The sequence below is a fragment of the Alosa alosa genome, chromosome 4 (genome assembly GCF_017589495.1).
Source record: "Alosa alosa isolate M-15738 ecotype Scorff River chromosome 4, AALO_Geno_1.1, whole genome shotgun sequence".
In the NCBI taxonomy this organism is placed as follows: domain Eukaryota; kingdom Metazoa; phylum Chordata; class Actinopteri; order Clupeiformes; family Clupeidae; genus Alosa; species Alosa alosa.
In genome coordinates this window covers 6,171,832-6,191,428 of record NC_063192.1, presented here as the reverse complement: position 1 = coordinate 6,191,428, position 19,597 = coordinate 6,171,832, and the positions used below count along the sequence as shown (strand labels likewise).

Here is a 19,597-nt window from a genome sequence, read left to right as displayed (position 1 = left end):
AGATAATGTTGAGACACACCGACACTTATGGCACACTTCTGTTATGACAATGTTGTAACAAACTTTTATGACAATGTTGCAACAAACTTTTGTGACAATATTATGGCACAATATTGCGACAAACGCAGTCTGTTGCAATATTATGCTACAATGTTGCAATACTATGGCATACTTCTTCTACAACATTATTTTCAACAAACCTTTGCGACAATGTTGCAACAATGATGCGACAAACTTGTGCAACATTTTGCATCACAAGTTTGGACATTCTTGTGACAATATTATGGTACACTATTTTTACGACAATGTTACAACAAACTTTTGTGACAATTTTATGGCAACACTGACAGTGCTGTGACAAACATTTACAACAATATTGTGACAAACTTTTGCAACAATGTTGCAACGATATTATGCCAATGTTATGTTCAATTTTGTCTTGAAATAGGAGACCTATGTAGACCTATGTAGATTCTGCTTAATTAGCCTGGCCTCTATTGTAGTCCTCCTCTGTGTTGTAAGATTACTGCACTGTTTTGCACTGGACTGGACTGGATTAAATGAAAAAGAAAGTGTGAAACCCCAACCTCATATTGATTAACATAAATTTGTTTCTTAAATCTTCATTTGGTCATTAGGCAGTACTATAGATTTTTTGTAGGCCTAGTCTGCCATGCTATTGTTAATACACCATCAGTCACAACAACAACAACGACAAAAACAGTAGTCATTTTTGCATGTTCGCCATGGTCTACCCCAGTGTTTTTCAACCACTGTGCCGGGGCACACTAGTGTGCCGTGAGAGATCATCCAGGTGTGCCGCAGAAAATTATCCAAATGTCACTCACTGGTCCAGAAAAGCAACTGTTGCATCAAAGAATTTATAACCACATGCTCTCATTGATTGTATGATTGCACTATATTTGTGGTATGCAGGCATTGTAAAACGGGGGCCCCATATCCAGTATTCACAGAATCATCACATGTCCAGTTCATAAAAACAATTAAATTAGATATAACCTACAAATGAAACAGAGGGCACTTGTTTTATTGAGCAGGTCTTGCATAGAAGCCATAATAAGGCCATATCTGTGTATTATTTGAAATTTTAGGCTATGGTATGTTTTATTTTTTCTTCACACAGGATATTAGTGTGCCGTGGGACATTTTAAGTGTCAAAAGTGTGCCGTGGCACAAAAAAGGTTGAAAAACACTGGTCTACCCAATTTAAAATATCTTGCCAGCAGACTATGAGCATCACACAAACAAGTTAGAAAAATGCTCAGGAGATGGCGCTGTTGTAAAGTGTAAAGGCCCTTTTTATTATTTATTTTATTATTTTTATTTTTTTAACAAAACTGCTCTGAGTTTGATTGATTTGATTTTCATACAGAACTCTTGGAGGGACAAACCGGACCGGAAAAATATATCTACCTGCTGAATTATCAAGTAAAATCCAGTAATTAACCTAAGACACAATTATCCAACTTTCTGAATAGGACAAAATGTTTTAGGCTATGTGTAAAGAGAGGGTACAAGACAATGGTGTAAATAAAATTGTATTCAAACTATTTATATTAATATATAATGTTTAATATGATATATTGACAGTTTGTTCCTTCAAATATTGTCTTTTTTTAATGTAGTAGCCTGTGCAGGGGTATCGACCTGAGGCTAATGACAGAATACACTTTCATTCCTATTTTGTCCCAGTGAAGGACGAGGGTAGCTATAGACTAATTAGACCAGTTTCACCATCATCAGGGCCCGTGATGTCATGTCAAGGTGTGCAATAGGTGTACATATGAGGCAAAAACCTCTGTTGCTGCAGGTAAATTGTAGGGCACCCCCGCGCCATTCCCCACTATTAATGAACACGTAAAATCACGGCAGCGAAATCATAGCGCGTTTTTCTCCCAAAACACGCCCCAGTCAGTGAGGTAGCTTATATAGATCTCCGGGTAGTCCAAGAAGTTTGCGCCGCACAGCAATCTAAGTCCACTCGTACCTGTGCACTCTCGAAATGAAGCCAGACGCGTAAGCAGACTTAAGACGCAGGACAGGATCAAGGATACAACAGAAGTCGTTTATATGGGAACTGCAAAGCGTTTTATGGATTCCTACACTACTGATCGGGCATTGCTTGGACAATGATCTTACTTAGCTGAAAAAAAGTCGCGCTATATTTCGCACGCGTAAAACCGAGGATAATCATGTGCAGAAAAACGCGACGCTGGATATTCCGTGTATTTCTGTGTCTTGGAATTATTTACTTGAAAATTGGGTGAGTGGTTATCTTTAATCTTTCATCTTTAAATTAATGAAATTTTCGATCCTTTAGAAATTTTAAACATAGTTTATTATTAACTGTTTTGCCAGTCCCGAACTCCGGTGACAGGAAACGAAAGAGTAGGCTAAAGTGTAACTGCAACTTTGAAGGCTATACTGCTGAAGTTTATACTGAGAATATCCATCTAAAATGTAGGTAATTGTCCCTACGACATGAATAGTTTGTAAAAGTTACTACTGTAACCAAAACAATCCAAGACAAATCATACTACCCCAGTCATGTCTACCAGGTGAGCTGCAATCGTTGTAATTGCACTGGAGGACAAGTTGTGTATGAAATTGCTACCGGAAAATGTCCATTGTCAATAGATCTGTCCGAATTTACGCATATTAATTAACCTATTAATTAACCCATGACCATTACCTTACATGTAAGCATTCCTAATATATTTCATTGGCCTGTAAACTTATTCTTGAATATTCAGGACTTTCTCAGATAGGCTACTCGCCATTCACGCATGCATATAGCCTACATTAACCAAGCCAAATCTGCGTTTTATTAGAAAAGGTTTCACTGGGGTAAAATGTTGTCACTGTCACTGATATGATCTTATCTTGATCTATCACAGTGGCTTCTCATCTGTCGTGGCCCTGGGAGCAAGCATAATATGTAACAAGATTCCCGGTTTGGCGCCTCGACAGCGGATCATCTGCCAAAGTCGACCCGATGCCATTATTATCATTGGAGAAGGAATTCAGATGGGAATAAACGAATGTCAGTACCAATTCAGAAACGGACGCTGGAATTGTTCTGCGCTGGGAGAGAGAACCGCCTTCGGGAAAGAATTGAAAGTGGGTATGTTAACACCCTTTTAACCTTGTCTAAAACATGTACGCTGATCAAAATGGTGATATAACAACCAAAGTTTATTAAATGTGCAATGGCATACAATGGCATTAACATACAACGCTAAATGTTGAACGTCTTTGTCTACGTTGTCAATCAGTCTCTACGTGTCTTTTTGGAGACTTGGCGCACTGTAAAGCTCTACGCTTCAGAGAGTGAAACGCTCCGAGCGTTTAAAGCTTCCTACCTACATGCCTTAGATATCTGCTGGATGAGATGAGCACTTGTTTAATACCTGGGGTCATGAAAGCACGCGCAGACGTGTACAAAAGAGAAGGCTACTTGGATCGCAGCTGGCTGTGTGACTGATCCGTCTCTGGCTCAGGTGAAGGCCGGATCCAGTCCAGTGATATCTGCTATTTGACCACCCCAATCATATTTGAGCTGTCAGTCAGTCTGTGCAGTGTGCGTCTTGAAGAAAACGGCATTGTGTTGTTTGTTTCCCCATAAGTCTCAGGTCATGTGAAAAATGGACCTGGGTAGTGTGGCGGTGACCTAACAGCCAACAGACCTCAAAAGGCATTTCATCTATAGTCCTGAACTTTATGGGTGACTTTAGCTGCAGATGATTACTAAGACTGAAAGAAAGGAGAGAGAGAGAGAGAGAAACAGAAAACAACTTTTATAACTCCCTAAAGTCACATTTCACAACACAAGGGTTTTAAAAGCAGGCCTTTGATTCCGGAACCTTTTTTGGTTTTACGCGACGGGGGATCTTAACTTCCTGCTCGATTCAATGCGCTTTGTAAGACAGGTGGAACAGTGTCGTTCTCAAAGGGCTGTGCGAACAGTGCGCTAAAAGTGAGAGTACCCTCTGTTGGCCCGAGGTACGGTATCGAAAACAAGCAGCGTGAAAGAACTCCCATCTATTGAGGCTAGTCTCATGAGGGACCTTTGTTATTTTCTTGCTTATCTCTCTAACCCCTTCTGAGGCTTTTAGTGCCCGAATATTGGTTCTTCCCACGAGTATAAGTTACAGATCATTAGAAGATGACAGAGGGGAAGACAGTATTGGACACATCTCCATGCTGTTGTTCATGCAAATGACAGCTGGGTTAAAGGTGTCAGGCAGTGAGCTGGGTGGCCATCAGGAATCCACCTGACACATATCCAATGAACAAACCTGTAGGCCTACAACAATCTCCCTTTATGTAGCTTCCTATGTAGCGTCACAGTTAGGTACATTTACATATTTGATTTCAATTCATGATTTATAGGCGACTTAGGCCGAGATAAAGATCCTTGGCTAGGTGAGATGTAACAATATGATTATGAAGGTGCTGAAATGATGAAATTAACTTTCAAGTAAATGGTTGTTCACTGTTTGAGCACGTGCGAATTTATCAAGAGTTCTATTTCTCTGCTCTAGCCAATACAACACAGAAATAAACCTTTAACATTTCCAGCTTGACAAGCACAGTTCTCATGTATCATGCATAAGGAATGGCAGCAGAGCTGTGGAGTATACAGTACAAACTGTACATGAAGCCCAAATATGTTTGGCTTTGTTACTTTTGCAGAGAAAATACAGTTTTCAGTCGGTTCTCAAAGTATTTTATTATGAAATGAAAGTGGTTCACAGTGATTCAACCTCAGTCGTCTTCCACAAATGCCAGTCAAGTGCTGATGGTTATGTTTTCTCTATTGATTTTTTCTTCGGTCCTGCGCCTGAAGTAAGTCTTTTTCCTGGATCTGCATGTTGGCTTTCCACTTTGTTCCACTTCTGCAGATACAACCTCCATTTTGCTACAATATTAATGTCTTTGAAACTCCAACACTGGAGAAGTCACAGATACAAAGATCTATGTGGAGCATACCCAAGAGATGGCAGAAAGTGAATGCTCCTTAGGTGACGACAATCAGATAAACGTTAACAAATTATTGTCAGTTCAATCCAAATAGCCTTTGTAGGTCTTCCTTGCAGTTAACTCAAACCAAGGAGGGTGTGCAAATAATTGATTTGTAGGAGTAAGCGAGAGATAACTTCCGCATCAAGATGGGTGGACTTGACTTGGCAGAATGAGTACACAGAATGTACCAGTCACTGAACTGATCAATAACTCTCCCTCCTCAACAGTCTCCTCATTCATACAGCTTTATCTCCGGCCATGTATCTATTGATTGGCCAGTTCGTAATGGTTGACATGGACAATATTAAATACCATTGAACACACATTGGTTCTTGATATTACGACACAGGCTGCTACATACCATATAATCACTGTGTTACTGGAAGTGTGAGTCATGATTATGATGTATCCTACTGCAATTCTTAGTGTCTGTATTGACCACAGAACTACATGAGTAATCCATAATCCAGTTTGATGTCTACAGTACTGACTCGGGCTCTCTGTTTCAGGAAGTAAAGAGGCTGCCTTCACCTATGCCATCATAGCAGCAGGGGTGGCCCATGCCATCACAGCAGCCTGTACCCAGGGCAACCTGAGCGACTGCAGCTGCGATAAGGAGAAGCAGGGATTCTACGGCCGTGGCGATGGGTGGAAGTGGGGCGGCTGCTCAGCAGATGTCCGCTACGGCATCAGCTTCTCCAAGGTGTTCATCGATGCCCGGGAGATCAAGCAAAATGCCCGCACGCTCATGAATTTGCACAACAACGAGGTGGGACGCAAGGTACGTTCAGCAGGAAAATAAAATAAAGTATCTTAATTTCTCATGCAGTTTTATTTATTTTATACTATGAAGGTCTCAAAAGACACGAATGAAAGAACTTATTAGGGAACATTAGTTTCCAAACTAAGACAAAACACAAAGGCATGTTGTGGCTGATTGATGTGAACCACCCCAAAGTCTTGACTCCAATCAAAAGAAAACGAAGAAGAAAAAGTGAGGAGGAATTGTCTTTTAATAGCCAGGATGGATTAGTGTACGGCTTAGTGGCGGAGGCCCTGGCATAGTGATTGTCATGCTCGGGAGCCTGCAGCGCTTGCCAAGGCCTTGGCCACTGAGGGCACCGGTAAACGGCCAGTGAAAAGAGGGACTCCAGGCTTTCAGGGAGAAAGAAGTTGAAGTGTCCGTCTTCAATTACCAAACACAGTCTCTGAGCCAAAAAACGAGAGGACTGTCTGAAAGCATTAGGTAATGTAGTTTTTATGTCTTGAAACTACAGTTTGTGTTACAGTTATACTTTCTCACTGGAATAATCAATTGTGATGTTTAAGCGCATCATTACCTAGAATTACAAAAATACTTTGTCAGGCACACACAGACAAACTGGCTGTGAAACGTTGATACACAAAACACCTTCATTTGTTCTTTGGTATGGTGCATTATGGGCAGTTTGACAATTCTATACATATATTTGATTGATCATTGATCAACATAGCCTCAATACAGATCATTTATGAGAGGCATTGATCATCCTCAAACCGATGGATGTTAGTATTGTATCATCACAAAGTGATGATGTTTCAGTGCAAGCAATAATGAATCTCCAACAAGTGTTTTCTATCTAATGCACAGTACCATGTAGTGTGTTGAACGAGTGCAAAACACTGTGAGACATTCATTCAGGTTTGTTTAATGAGGGGTGAATCATCCCACCTGACCTCACTCCAACCCTACTACCACAGAACAGTGACTCATTTCAGAACAGCCCTCAGTGCAGCCCACTCTCAGACACTGCGTGATCGTTTCACTTCAGGGTTTTTGTCCGGTCTCATTCAACAGTGCCTTATCTGGCCAACCTGCCTCCACTGCCTTCTGGGGATCCCACTGTACTGAGAGGCTCACTCTGTTCTCGTATCTGTTTGATTCCTATTCTCTTTTCTAAAAGAGTTCTCTGTAGGGATACCCCCCTCCCATCCCCTCCCTCCCTCTTTTATACATGCAAATCAAAGTAATTGGCAAGGATCAGGAGATTAATTTACATCAAGCGAGGCTAAATACAAGATGCAACAAGTTCAGTCAAGGATACTGTCAAGAAGGGACAACAATGTGTCAGAGCATAATTTTCCACATCAAGCCTATTTCATACACGCAGTTCTACCCAGTAGATTTCATGGAAGCTGTTTTCCTTATTGTATAATTCAGCTGAAATATAAATCAATTAAATGTTTTTTTTTGGGCAATATGGATTAAAAAGACTGTAATTCAGGCTTTAATGACACACACATTTAATAGCCCAAATTGTTTCCTCCCCCAGGTTCTTGAAAGAAACATGCGTCTAGAATGCAAGTGTCACGGGGTGTCTGGGTCATGCACCACCAAAACCTGCTGGACTACACTGCCCAAGTTCCGTGAGCTGGGCTACACGCTAAAGGACAAGTACTCACAGGCCCTGCATGTGGAGCCGGTCAAAGCCAGCCGCAACAAGCGGCCCACGTTCCTCAAGATCAAAAAGCCCCAGTCCTATCGCAAGCCCATGGACAGCGACCTCGTGTACATCGAGAAGTCGCCCAACTACTGTGAGCCGGACCCTCTGACGGGCAGTGTGGGAACGCAGGGCCGCATCTGCAACAAGACGCTGCAGCACCACACGAGTGGGTGCGATCTGATGTGCTGTGGCCGCGGCTACAACACGCACCAGTACTCACGCGTCTGGCAGTGCAACTGCAAGTTCCTCTGGTGCTGCTACGTCAAGTGCAACACCTGCAGCGAGAGGACAGAGGTGTACACGTGCAAATGAACAAGGCGTCTTTCTTCTCTCAGATCCCCTCTCTTACCGCGTGCATGGTAAGCATTTTATCTTGCCTGTGGGCAGGTTTTTGTTTTGAAGAGAGGCATACATTTCTGGATGGAAGACGTTTGGCGATTCTTTTAAAATTCCAATTGCACTCGTCTGGAACGTCTGGAAATAGATATTTGTCGACCCCACACAATTTTTTTGTTTGTTTTCAAAAAACAGTACATTGAGAGATGGGTTACATTGGAGGAAGTCTGGATCTGAAAGCTGGAACATACAGCCCTCAGGCTACACCCCTGTGCATGTTAAACCCCATGGAAATGGCACAGCCATGGGGTCCACATGTTGTCAGTTTGGTTGTAGCTCCTGGTGAATTGCATTGGGGCTGTCTCAATGGGCACTGACTGCTGGACAGATGGACAGACTACCATTGATATATGCATGTACAGTTGTCTATAGTCGTAATGTTTATAAGTACTTTGATGGGAGAATCACTCAGTGGAAACAGTTGCAATGGAATATAGCAGTGATGGGACTATTTAACTCTTGATGTAGACACTCAAATGATAATTAATTTATTTAACAAGGAAACTACTGATTTCTTTTTCTATGAAATGAGCTATGTTTGAATAGACACACATTATTGCATACAGTCATAGAGAAACACTGGAACTGATAATATGCTACTGAACCATACTGGCCTGTTTGGCCAGTTGACTCCATCAAGGACTTTCGCTCATAGATTTTCTCCTTCTGTTGCTGCTACTATGGGAGTCTTGCATATGCTATAATTTAGAACCACTGGTTACTGGTTGTCAATATGACGACTTGATTTATCAAACTGGGCGTAGTGGACAAACTCAGACACATTGTTTTTCATTTGAAAATGTTAGTTGAGAGTATATTTTGTGAAAGAATATTTTTATATGAATGTTTTATTTATACTTTACTACTTTGTGTCTCATAACACTACTGTTACTGAGTTTTCTCTCTCTTTACTGTTGCAGACAAAATTAAGGGTGACATTAAATGCTGGTATTGATAAACCTACTTCTGCTTGGTCTAAGAAATGTTTGCAGTTGATTTGATTTATCATTGATTCATCATTGATACACACTTTCTCATTTTTTACCAATAGTATTTGTAAACCTAGTGTGGCTAAATCTAGCTCAAAATACACTAAACTAAACATCAGGGTTTCTCAATGGCAACAAGTTGAAAACGAAATGATTCTATTTCGCCCCAAGCTAGTAATGTTATGTTTAACCCAAGTTGTACAGATACAGGGATCAGTTACCAGATGATAAGAAATTCACATTTTAAATGGAATGACTCTGCAGAGTGTGATTGTTTTGTCTGCCGTCAGCTTTAATGGTATTTCTGCTCTTTTGGAACCATGTTTGAGACTAGAGAAGCAAGGTCTTGCGTGGAGTGCCTGCGGGCAAAAAAATTGTTCATGCAACAAAGGTGTGTCTGCTATGTCTCTGGCTTGTTAAAACTCTTCAACCCCTTAAATCACGAAGAAAGAAAAATAAATACCTGGCAACAAAGTGAACATGAAGACATGACTACCCTAAAGTGAACCGCAAGCAAAACCAAACCAGTCATCGTCCATTTGGAGCAACGAGCGTGATGAAGACAGTGGCTGGAGTCAGGATTTGGCAGTGCCTAATTGCAGGGCACTTTGGGGAGATCTTGCAGCCTGAGAGGCATGGAATAAAAGCCAGGGGAGGGGTTTGCGCCTGTAATGGTGGGGTGTTGATGTAATTGATGAGTTCTGTTTCGGAGGGTGTCACGGTGATGACTTGCTCAAGCTAGGCTGGGCTGGGGATGTGGGGGTGGGGATGGTGGTGATGGTGGTGGTGGTGGTGGGGGGGGTTAGTTGGGGAGGTGTGCGGTGATAGATTGCCTTGACATCTGCCTCATTCAACTCCAGGGACACTAGTTGCTACAACAACTCTACAGTGAGCGAGAAAAATGTCAGCCAGTGGCCCAGAGGAGCCAGGCTACCCATCAGCAAAATGTTAACTATGCCGAAAAAAGAACAATTTGGGTGCTGTGTGCACAGTCCCTTACTGTAGACTAGGAATAGGAAAAGAATGCCGTTCACAAGTCGTTGAAGAAGTGAGAGATCTCAGAGCATGACGCAGCAGATTTTTAGCAGTGCCAACATCCCTCCATCCAAACTTCTTTTAAAAGAAAGGTGTTCCCAACAGGGCAAAGAGCCAGGCTCCAAAAGATGGGGTTAATTTTAAACTAGGGGACTCTTGACAACACATGTTGTATTATCTGCTGTTTGAAAAGGCTGGAGAGTAAAAAAGAATGACTGCTCTCACCACAAATGACTCTTCTGAACAACTGATGTGGATCACCCATTCAAACACATTGACTCCTTTATTAAAAGACTCATTTTAACTGGCCGCACTCACAGATATCTTTCTTAAGGTAATTTTACATATCCTATTGTTGTACTGTTAGAGACTGTGTAAATGCAATCAGTGTTCTGGGCTTAGATCAAGACTGTCCTCAGGCAAGGGGTGGCCTTAGGCTCACTAGCCTGTTGGTTCAAAGCTTTATGGTGACAGATAATGCCTTTGGGGCAGACAGCCTAGATGGAAAGAAATATTTTCCTAGTGCTTATGTGTGTCTCACTTCAGGACGGAAATAAACAATATTTTAGTCCCATCCTGCCACCTGTGCAGTAAAGCTAGTTGGGTCAACAAGAAGAAAGTCAAGAACAAAATCAGCTGAGGTACACAAATAGCAGGCCAGTTTGTTCAGTCTGTTGTGAATCTAGGCAACAGCCTTCTTAGTTTGTTTGTTGCATCAAAATATGGCATTAGTAGTTTCAAAGTAAAATTATATTTATGCGATTTGGAGAGAAAGCAATACAGAGACAGTACAAGTGGTGATTGGTAAGTGATACTTCCAGCATAGCGGATGCCCCCACACTTCACACTAGCTGAGTTGGCATAAGAGTGGCTCTGTCTCAGAACAAGCAGAGCATGAAGACCATGGCGTCAAAAGTAGGTGCTAACCCACTTCTAAATGCTGTGTTGGAATGGACTACTTTAGTGTTGGCATAGCCCCGCTTCAGGCCTAGTATCCCTATCTTAGCCTCTTGGCCTCTCTGGTTTCATCTGTGTAAGGAAACACTCCTCAAAATTGGCGTTTTGGCAGGTGCAGATCCTGTAACCTCAATAAACTGCCTCATAGCAGATCCCAGCGCTCCATGCAAAGGCTGCAATTTCCTTTGATATTCTTTGATACCAGAAACGGTACCTGTAGTTAAACGATCACTGAGACGATAATTATGGCCTTATGGGTGTTTCCCTGTAAACAAAGACGTTTCTCTGCCAGCACCTTGTTTAATATCTTTGCCTGCTTGAAGTGCAGCTCATCTCTCTCTTTTTTTTTGTTCTGGTGGGGGATGTATATTTACAAACATACAGTACGAGGTCTGATGGGAGCACCTGTGTTATCTGAATCCCTAGTAGAGCTGCAGATCTATGACCGCACTGTTTATGCTGGAGAGCAGCCAAAGGGCTTCGCATTGACGCCTGTGACCTGCTGCTGAAATAGCCAAAAGTTTTGCTTTGCTCCCCAGAATCAGCTGATCCCAGCAAAGACCTGGGCCGGACCCAGTCCAGATGCGTTGCGTTTCTAAGCCGGTTGCGTCCTGCTGGGTCGAGCAGTGAATGACCAAAGATTGCGGTTTTCAAATATTAGACATGGACTCACATCGACTCCCGACCTGAGGACACGACTACGCTCTCAGTGTTTTCAGAAAGTCACAAAGACAAATTTAACTTCACTCTACTGTGTCTAATTCAATATTTAGGCAATAAGCACCGGATCCAGCAGGAGCAAATCAGAGGACCACAATAAAGACAATAATTGGCTATGGAGGCGCGAGGGGGAAGCAAAGGCAGCATGTTTTTCACTCGCTATGTCTATAAATCACCCAGCACATAATTCCATCAGTGCTACTTTTGTTTTTCTTCTGGTTGAGACATGCACAAGTACCTTAGATGTGCTCAGTAAACTGCCGAGTACAAGACGGCCTTTATGCGCCCCCCTGAGAGAGAGAAAGAAAGAGAGAGAGAGAAAAGAGAGAGAGAGAGAGAGAGAGAGAGAGAGAGAGGTAGGCAGTCAGCCCTGTGGAGAGCCATCTTAAGACCCCAATGTTCAACAACACAACAGAGAAGAGCTTGCTTCAGGGACAGAGGCACTCGAGACATGAACATGTCCCATGTCTCAAGCTGTGCTTTAAGAAGGACATATGCTCATGACATATACGCTCATGATGCTCATGATTTATCACTTGCATGATAAATCTGTGGTAATGTGCTAGTATATGCGTTTCATACTAAAATGGCATAATGCTTCTTATCATGCAAGGTAGGTCATCTTTAGAATACCTATGTATATTTCTGTATTACATATAAAAGGTGCAATGAAACTGTTATCATATATACTGGGTAAAAATGCACATAAATTAATTTGACAGACTTTCTCCACCTGAATTATTCAAAAAGATTTTACAGATCACCCTCTCATAGCATCCTTCAGCTGTCTTTGTCTCAACCCAAGCTTACATTAATCTTCCCACCGCATTTGTACCTTGACGTAAGATGTTTTGAACAAAAACACAGAACTCACTGTCACCCTCAAAGCAACGAAAGACAATCACTAGTCCATTTCCAAGTTGTCTAGTTGCCAACAGTCATTCCAACTATTTCCCGCAATGATGACTAAAAGAAAGGAAATACCTTTGCGGAGTGACAGGAAGAATTTAAATTGAGTTTCTACATCAACAAGAGCAGGGTGATATTTATAAAACATTAATATTGTCCAAGAGCAGAGTTTAACTTCACCTAAATATAGTCATCATCAGAAGCTATCAGGTATTCCTCAGTAATGCTCTGTTGATTTGCCTTTGATCAAAGAGTTTGTCATTCAGTGCACTGCTATGCTTCTGCTTTTAATGATACAAGCTTCTGTCATTATGACTGACAATGTAATAGCTTCTGGAATCAGAGGCAGAAAGGCTGCCTGAACAGGCTGTGTGCTCTTAATGTAACCTGAGTGCATTGTTATCGGGGCATCATCATCATTACACAGTTTAGTTTCCACAGCACCAGGGTCTTAACTAAGGTGACTCTTCGCAGTTATACTTACTTAAACACAAATACAGACAGACACACACACACACTCACAAACACACACACATACGCTCTCTCTCTCTCTCTCTTTCTGTCTCTCTCTCAAACACACACACACACACACGCACACACACACACACACACACACACACACACACACACACACAAACAGTGAGAGATAAGGTTTATGAAAGATAAGGTACTTTGGCTGTGAGTTCATCAAAGGGTGACATAAGAAGGGAGCCGTTGTCTTTTTTATCATTTAATGTAAAATCATATCAACACAATACAGTATTGTTCCTGACCCTGACTATCCCTGACTATTCCTGCATTAAACGTCTCTAACACTAGAGCTTATGACCTGAACTGCCTGAACAGGATTTCTGCTCTCATTTACTATATTCTATGTAAGGAGGGGAAGGAGAGGATAGGAGAGATGATGCCTTTATTTCCCTCCCACATCTCTCTAGACCTGGTTTTATTACCATGTACTGTAAGTTCGAAAATAAAATAATAGGCCTTTACTAAGCATCCATTTATTTTGTGAACGTGCTTATTAAGGGATAGCTTCTCCCCATGTGTTACAGTAGGTGAGACTCGCCACGGAGGGGAGAAGATTAATAGCATAATGACTGTGACCCCATAGTTTAGTTATTTAAACTGGCAGTATGCGCTGAAATTGTTTCATGACTTTCTGCGATGAAACACTAAAAACAAGTCAGAACAAGTGATCGATGTTGAGGAGAAGGGGGATGGAAAAAATGAGGCTCAAACTCTGCCAGATGCTGCTTGAGAACAGCAAGGACATGGACACGACCAGTAGAGCCCCTTGGTTGCATGTTTTCATATTGTTTCTTGATGATGAGGGAAAGCAATATCTAACCAACATAAATATTTTCCTGTCGAGTACAGTGAGATTCCCAGTGTTTTTTAACATGTCCGTTCCCTTCAGATAAATGACCACGGGTGACTCCAGGGGTCAGCAATAACAGCCTCAACACAACCATAGAAATCTCAGAGGAAGAATTAACACTGTCCACCAGCTTTCTCTTTAATATCCATTTCAACATTAACACATCAATACAAAACACAAAACTTTACCTGAATTTGCCTTGTTTTACTGTGAGTTCCTCTGTGGCCAGAAAAGTGGAACCTCGATTCAGTCCAATTCAGTTTCCTATGTAGTGATTCTGTCAGCATATTTTGAATTTATGTGATTTTGGGCACTGAAATGTACCCTGACATACTCAAACAATGGGACACTGGTTATGATAATAATGTCAATCTCCAATGCAACATTGAAGTTGAAATACAAGCACAAACACAGAATAAAACTTGTACCTGAATTTGCCTTGGTCTGCTCTGACGTCCTCCTTGGTCATAAGAGCGGAATCTCAATTCGGTTCAGACTTTCCAGGTGATTCAGCTGATAGTGAATACGAGTTTGTCCACTGGTATGCACCCTAACAGCAGAGTAAACAATAGGACAGTGGTTGCGTCATGGGACACTGGCTACATCGATCTTCATTTCAACAAAATGCACTGGCATAAATGTTGGGGGAAAAAAACCTTGTAGTAGAATTTTTCTACTCTTTGGTTCTCTGGGGACAGAGGGTTACAGTCTCACTGGATAGGTCACCAGGTCATCTTGGGGTCAAAGGTTAACTGAGGTGTCAGAGGAACCCAGCTGGATGCACTGCGGTGAGGTCCGGCAAAAGTAATGGTAATGGGACAATTAATGGAACAAAGGCCGTGGCATAAAGGAGGATTGAGAAAATAAGCCCTTTTGTTATCTATTAGAAACAAAACACAAGGGAAAGCCAACTTCACCTCTCGTCAACCCTACCAGATGAGTAATACTAACCCTCCGGCTATAGTGGCACACACTCAAACACACACACACACACACACACACACACACACACACACACGCACCGCGCACACACACTCACACACACACACACAAATATGTGTCACAGCACCCGTACCCTCACTCACACACAAACAAACACATCCACAAAGACACACACATTTTTGGACATGGCACGTCGCACACCTTCCAACACATTTCCACACACACATACACACACACACACACACACACACATATCCACACATACAGTATAAACAGACTTCTCACAGACACTCACATATCCTGGTACATACACACAAGTACAAATGTACACACACACACAGACACACACACATTTATACGTGCTATCAATCCTTTTATAGCCTGTCCAGCTCCGGAGCTGAGTTAGGGCAGTCAAAAGAGGCCTGTAAACAATAGACTCTAACACAATGCCAGACAGAGACAAATTCAGTAGGCGGAAGCATTTGTTGGCTGGGGGACATAAATCCCGGCTCCGTCTGTTCCAAAGACAATCCCTATGATTCTGAAAGGGACCTGTGGCATCCGAGATAAAAAGGATGACTTATCCACGCATTCAAACAGTCAGTATGTGGTGACCCCACATAGATATTACTGTACAAACATGTTTTTATCTCTTTAAAGGAAGTGGGGCATAGCAATTGCATTATGACAGATGTAATTTCATCATCTCAATGCATGTTTTTTTTTATTCACGTAGCTATCATACATCAATCAAAGATCATCTCTTTGGAATAAGGGTGAGGGTGAAGATAGAGTATGAGATTGGCTACGGTGACTGAGAGTGATTTTAGCAGTCTGGTAAGTACCTCACTGAAATTAAATGCCAACAATCCCAGAATCAGGAGATGACAGAGCCAGTCAGCTTTCCCAGAGAGATTTTGCTTTGATCATTTCCTCCAAGATTAGGTGTGTCTTCTTCACGTGTGTCCCTGTCATGACTTCCCCCTCTCCACTGTTAAGTTTTACACAAAAAACCCCCACTGGTGTTCAGTCTTCCAGGCAGGCCCAGCTGACACCCAGATGCAACCAAAATCATAACATCTCCAGAAAGTTCCAAGAGCTCCTGAAGTTGATGAATTAGGCTGTGTTGTGTGTGACAGTCAGAAGCTCAGGACTAGTCAAGATCCCCATCCATCATAATAGACTGTATCATAGCACATTAAGCAGGTTTATACAAGCTAGATTTCTGCATGCTGCCTCTGTAGCCATCATTCATTAGGAAAGAGAAAAAAAGAGGAGTGGGAGCCAAGTCAAGCTAATACTTTTTGACTGTCAACCAAATCCCTGGACATACATCAAAATGCTTGCTGTTCATCTGAGTGTCACTCTGACTCCATAATATCTGTTTCTGGAATGTGCGATCTGCTCGGGAATTGGCAGTGAATTGTGCGGTTTTAAGCACTTCTCTTACTTGTTATGGCAAAATGATGCTGAGGAGACTGGCAAGTAAAATTAAGCTCATTGCGAGATGAAGCGTGAAGTGCTGACTTCCAGCTGAAGTCTGCTTTGGCTCCGGTCTCCCCATGACAGGCAGGAGCATGCTGATGGCAGACTATCAAAGGTGGGGTTGAGATGCAGGCAATCACATCCAAATCCTCAGGTTTAATACGCATCGTAAAGGGGCACTACTGAGGAGCTAACTATGGATTAAGGGTCACATGGGTTTCTCTCTCGTAACAGATGATGCTGTTATGTTTACGAATTTGGATTCCCTTCCATTTTTTTAAAGATGGGTTGTCACTGTGAATAAAGACATTTATTGGTCTTCTCTATAAACTATAACTTTTATAGTAAATTTCCAAGCTATTGAATGTGTGATTGAGAAAAAAGAAACCACAACATGCAACATGCTCACAGGCATCCCCATCATGTTGCTGTAAATTCCTCTCAGTTGATCTGTGTTCACCACAGAGACAAAAGGCCCTTGTGGAGGTGTAGGTGGAGACAGGGGCCGTTTACACGACTCCAGTTTTTGTGAAACCGGTGAGGTTTTGTTAACGGTTACGTCTTGCGTGTACACGATGCCGGCAGTTTAGGAGACTGAAACCGATAGTTTTTGAAACCGGCTTCTGAAGTGGGAATTTTTGAAACCGCCGGCTAACTTTCGTCGTGTAGACGCCTGTTGGTGCGAAGCCGGCGATTTTATGACGACATAGCCCCACCTCTCAACTCAGCCACGGCACTCTTGTCAAAACAAACCAAACCATTTATTTATCATATTAAAATGTTTTTTCTTTCCCCTGTTATGATTTATGTGCACAATGTAGCCTATCAGCCTTTTGTGGCTAAGTTAGAAGCACACGTTAGCTTAACTTAGTTAAACATTTTAGTGTTTTCTCCAGTGGTGCTCAGACCTAATGCAATGCGTAGGATATGGAAATTTCACATAGTAGTCACATACCTTGAAAATATACTTTATTAGTTTAACAGTTGACTTGAAAACCGAATTGTCTGTAGTCTCCTTATTTCATGTGACTGCTTAACAAACTGTTTCAACAATGTTTTCTTCTACGCGATTCACACGAATTAAACGTGAGCTGCTGCACGGCCGGCACCATCGACTGGTCTGGCATATGCACTAGCCTACAGCACATTAGGCTAAGCCGGTTACACCTCTGTGTGTGCACGCAAGTTTTTTCTTTACCGGTGTCGTTAAAGGTGTGAAAGCGGTAAGAGAAAATTCACCCGGCGGTTTCGTGTAGACGTAGCCTGAGCCTCCAGCAGGTTAGAGGCAGTCCTCGGCACTCATAAGGCGGCCTCTGCCTCGCCCTCAGGTCTCTCTCTCTCTCTGGTCTCCTCCTTCACCTCACCTCAGCCTCCCAACGTGCGTGTATTTCTCTCAACACGGCTGCACCAACCGCTCCCGGCAGCCCTCCATCCGACCGTATCACCACCCACTTCAAACGGCAGCTACTGGAAAAGGCTTCTTTGATTGTATGATTGTTCAGAGATGAGCCACAAGGGGTAGGCCTACATGGATTATGATGCACTTGTAGCTATTCTTTCCTATAAGCCTACACATGGTTTCGCAACTTCGTGGTTTCTGGTAGTCAATCACCTGTTTCATCATCACCACCGCACGCTTTCTATGTTTGCCTCATGTTAGCAGTATACCAAAAGAGTAGGCTACTTCTCTAATCACTCAGCCCTCAGACAACCATTGCTCTGTGCTGTCTGTACTATGTCCTGTGCCTGCAAGGATTCTGAGTAATAAACTCAACTGGAGATTTTCAAAGGACATATTTCAGTCCTGTCTTTTCTTGCAGAGAAGGATTGTAATGACTCCAAACTCTGTCTAGTCTCTTAACTCATTAAAGATGATTCACAATCACTAGAGTAAATGTGAAACTGAATCCATTGGAATATTAAAGTAGGGGAGCAGTAGTGTGTAGCGTACATAGACAGTCAGTTAATTAATTTCAAAAGAAACCTTTTCTGGTCCCATTATATTGTGATAGTATGTTAAGTCCAAATTATTATGACAGTACTACATAATATTTTGACAGTGTGATGAACAAATAGTCTCATCTTCAGTGTGTGTGTCAGATAGAGTATAAGGTATGCTATGGGTGTAGTTTGTGGTGTTTGTGAGTTGAGTGTGTGTCAGGGTCAGATTTTGGTTGGGGTCAATTGACAATTAGTTGACAGGTGCTTAGGGGTTAAGGCTATTTTACAGGTATTTGATGGTTTGCAGATGTGCTACTGGCTGTTTGTCAAGTGTGCAATGTAGGCCATCCAGAGCCTCTCAAACATAGCTTACAGAAATGCAGTAAACAGCAAGGACATTTTCTATATTTATGTGAAAGGCTGTAGTATGTTGAGGTCAAATGAGATCGTATACACCACTTAAAGTGTGCTCTACCTGAAGTCGTAAATCATCCGTGAATAGGTTAAGTTTGTCCTTAAATGTTGGGGGCGACATGACAAAACAGAACCATAGGCAAACAAACAAACACAGGGCATGTACAGCACACCGGCACATCCTGTGTGTCTGCTGCTGCGATAGCACAAAGTCAAGAGCCTTTCACCAAAGCCTGTCAGGCAGGTTTGCGGTAATTATGTGAAAAATTGCCTGAGTCCCTCTGGGCTTTTGGGCATAACTGAGAGAGAGAGAGAGAGAGAGAGAGAGAGAGAGAGAGAGAGAGAGAGAGAAAGTTTCAGAGAACAGTGTGAAGTAACATAGGATTAAACTGCCACTGATTGTTACAGTCTCTCTCATGCCTGCTTTAAACCTGTCTGCCAAAGATGAGTGTAATCATTGCATCAGAACAATTCTGAAAGATTGATCTTGTTTGTACAGTGTGAGAATGGACCTGCAATATGGCAGAGTAAGCCTTTGTCTGTAATTATGTTATTATTATTATTTTTTTTTTTTACTAGATATCAGCTTTATCATCAAATAAGTTACAAGCCCAGCTGTAAAATTGCAAGTAATTTCAAAATGATGTCACATTTCATCTTTCATTCTGCCATTATTAAATTGTATAGTAACATACACATTTGATGAGCTCTTTTCCAAAATGTTATATCCTCCATTTTAATGCATTTTCATAAATCACTTTTGTCTTTGTTTTCCAAGTAATTTCAGTGGAACTGTAATTGGGTTATTGTAATAACATGACTTGCATGAAATGGATTCATAGCGTTTTGGAAAAAAGCCCTTCACTTATTTCTCAATCAGTTTAGAATTCTATCTGTTT

The 19,597-nt window shown here is 41.9% G+C and overlaps 1 protein-coding gene across 1 annotated transcript; it reads left to right on the top strand.

Moving 5' to 3' along the window:
• The first annotated feature begins 1,991 nt into the window (after window positions 1–1,991).
• On the top strand, window positions 1,992–9,437 carry LOC125293298 (protein Wnt-7a). Its single transcript, XM_048241153.1, has 4 exons — window positions 1,992–2,284; window positions 2,919–3,145; window positions 5,556–5,827; window positions 7,359–9,437. Exons 1-4 carry the CDS (start codon window positions 2,214–2,216, stop codon window positions 7,839–7,841), a joined length of 1,053 nt encoding a protein of 350 aa, XP_048097110.1. The 5' UTR covers window positions 1,992–2,213; the 3' UTR covers window positions 7,842–9,437.
• The last annotated feature ends 10,160 nt before the right edge of the window (window positions 9,438–19,597 follow it).

Excerpts from the sequence above, each read along its gene's own strand:
- LOC125293298 (XM_048241153.1), top strand. The coding sequence starts at position 2,214 with ATGTGCAGAAAAACGCGACGCTGGATATTCCGTGTATTTCTGTGTCTT. Across the intron at positions 2,285-2,918 it reads ATTATTTACTTGAAAATTGG|TGGCTTCTCATCTGTCGTGG; the intron begins GTGAGTGGTTAT and ends GATCTATCACAG. Across the intron at positions 3,146-5,555 it reads CGGGAAAGAATTGAAAGTGG|GAAGTAAAGAGGCTGCCTTC; the intron begins GTATGTTAACAC and ends TCTCTGTTTCAG.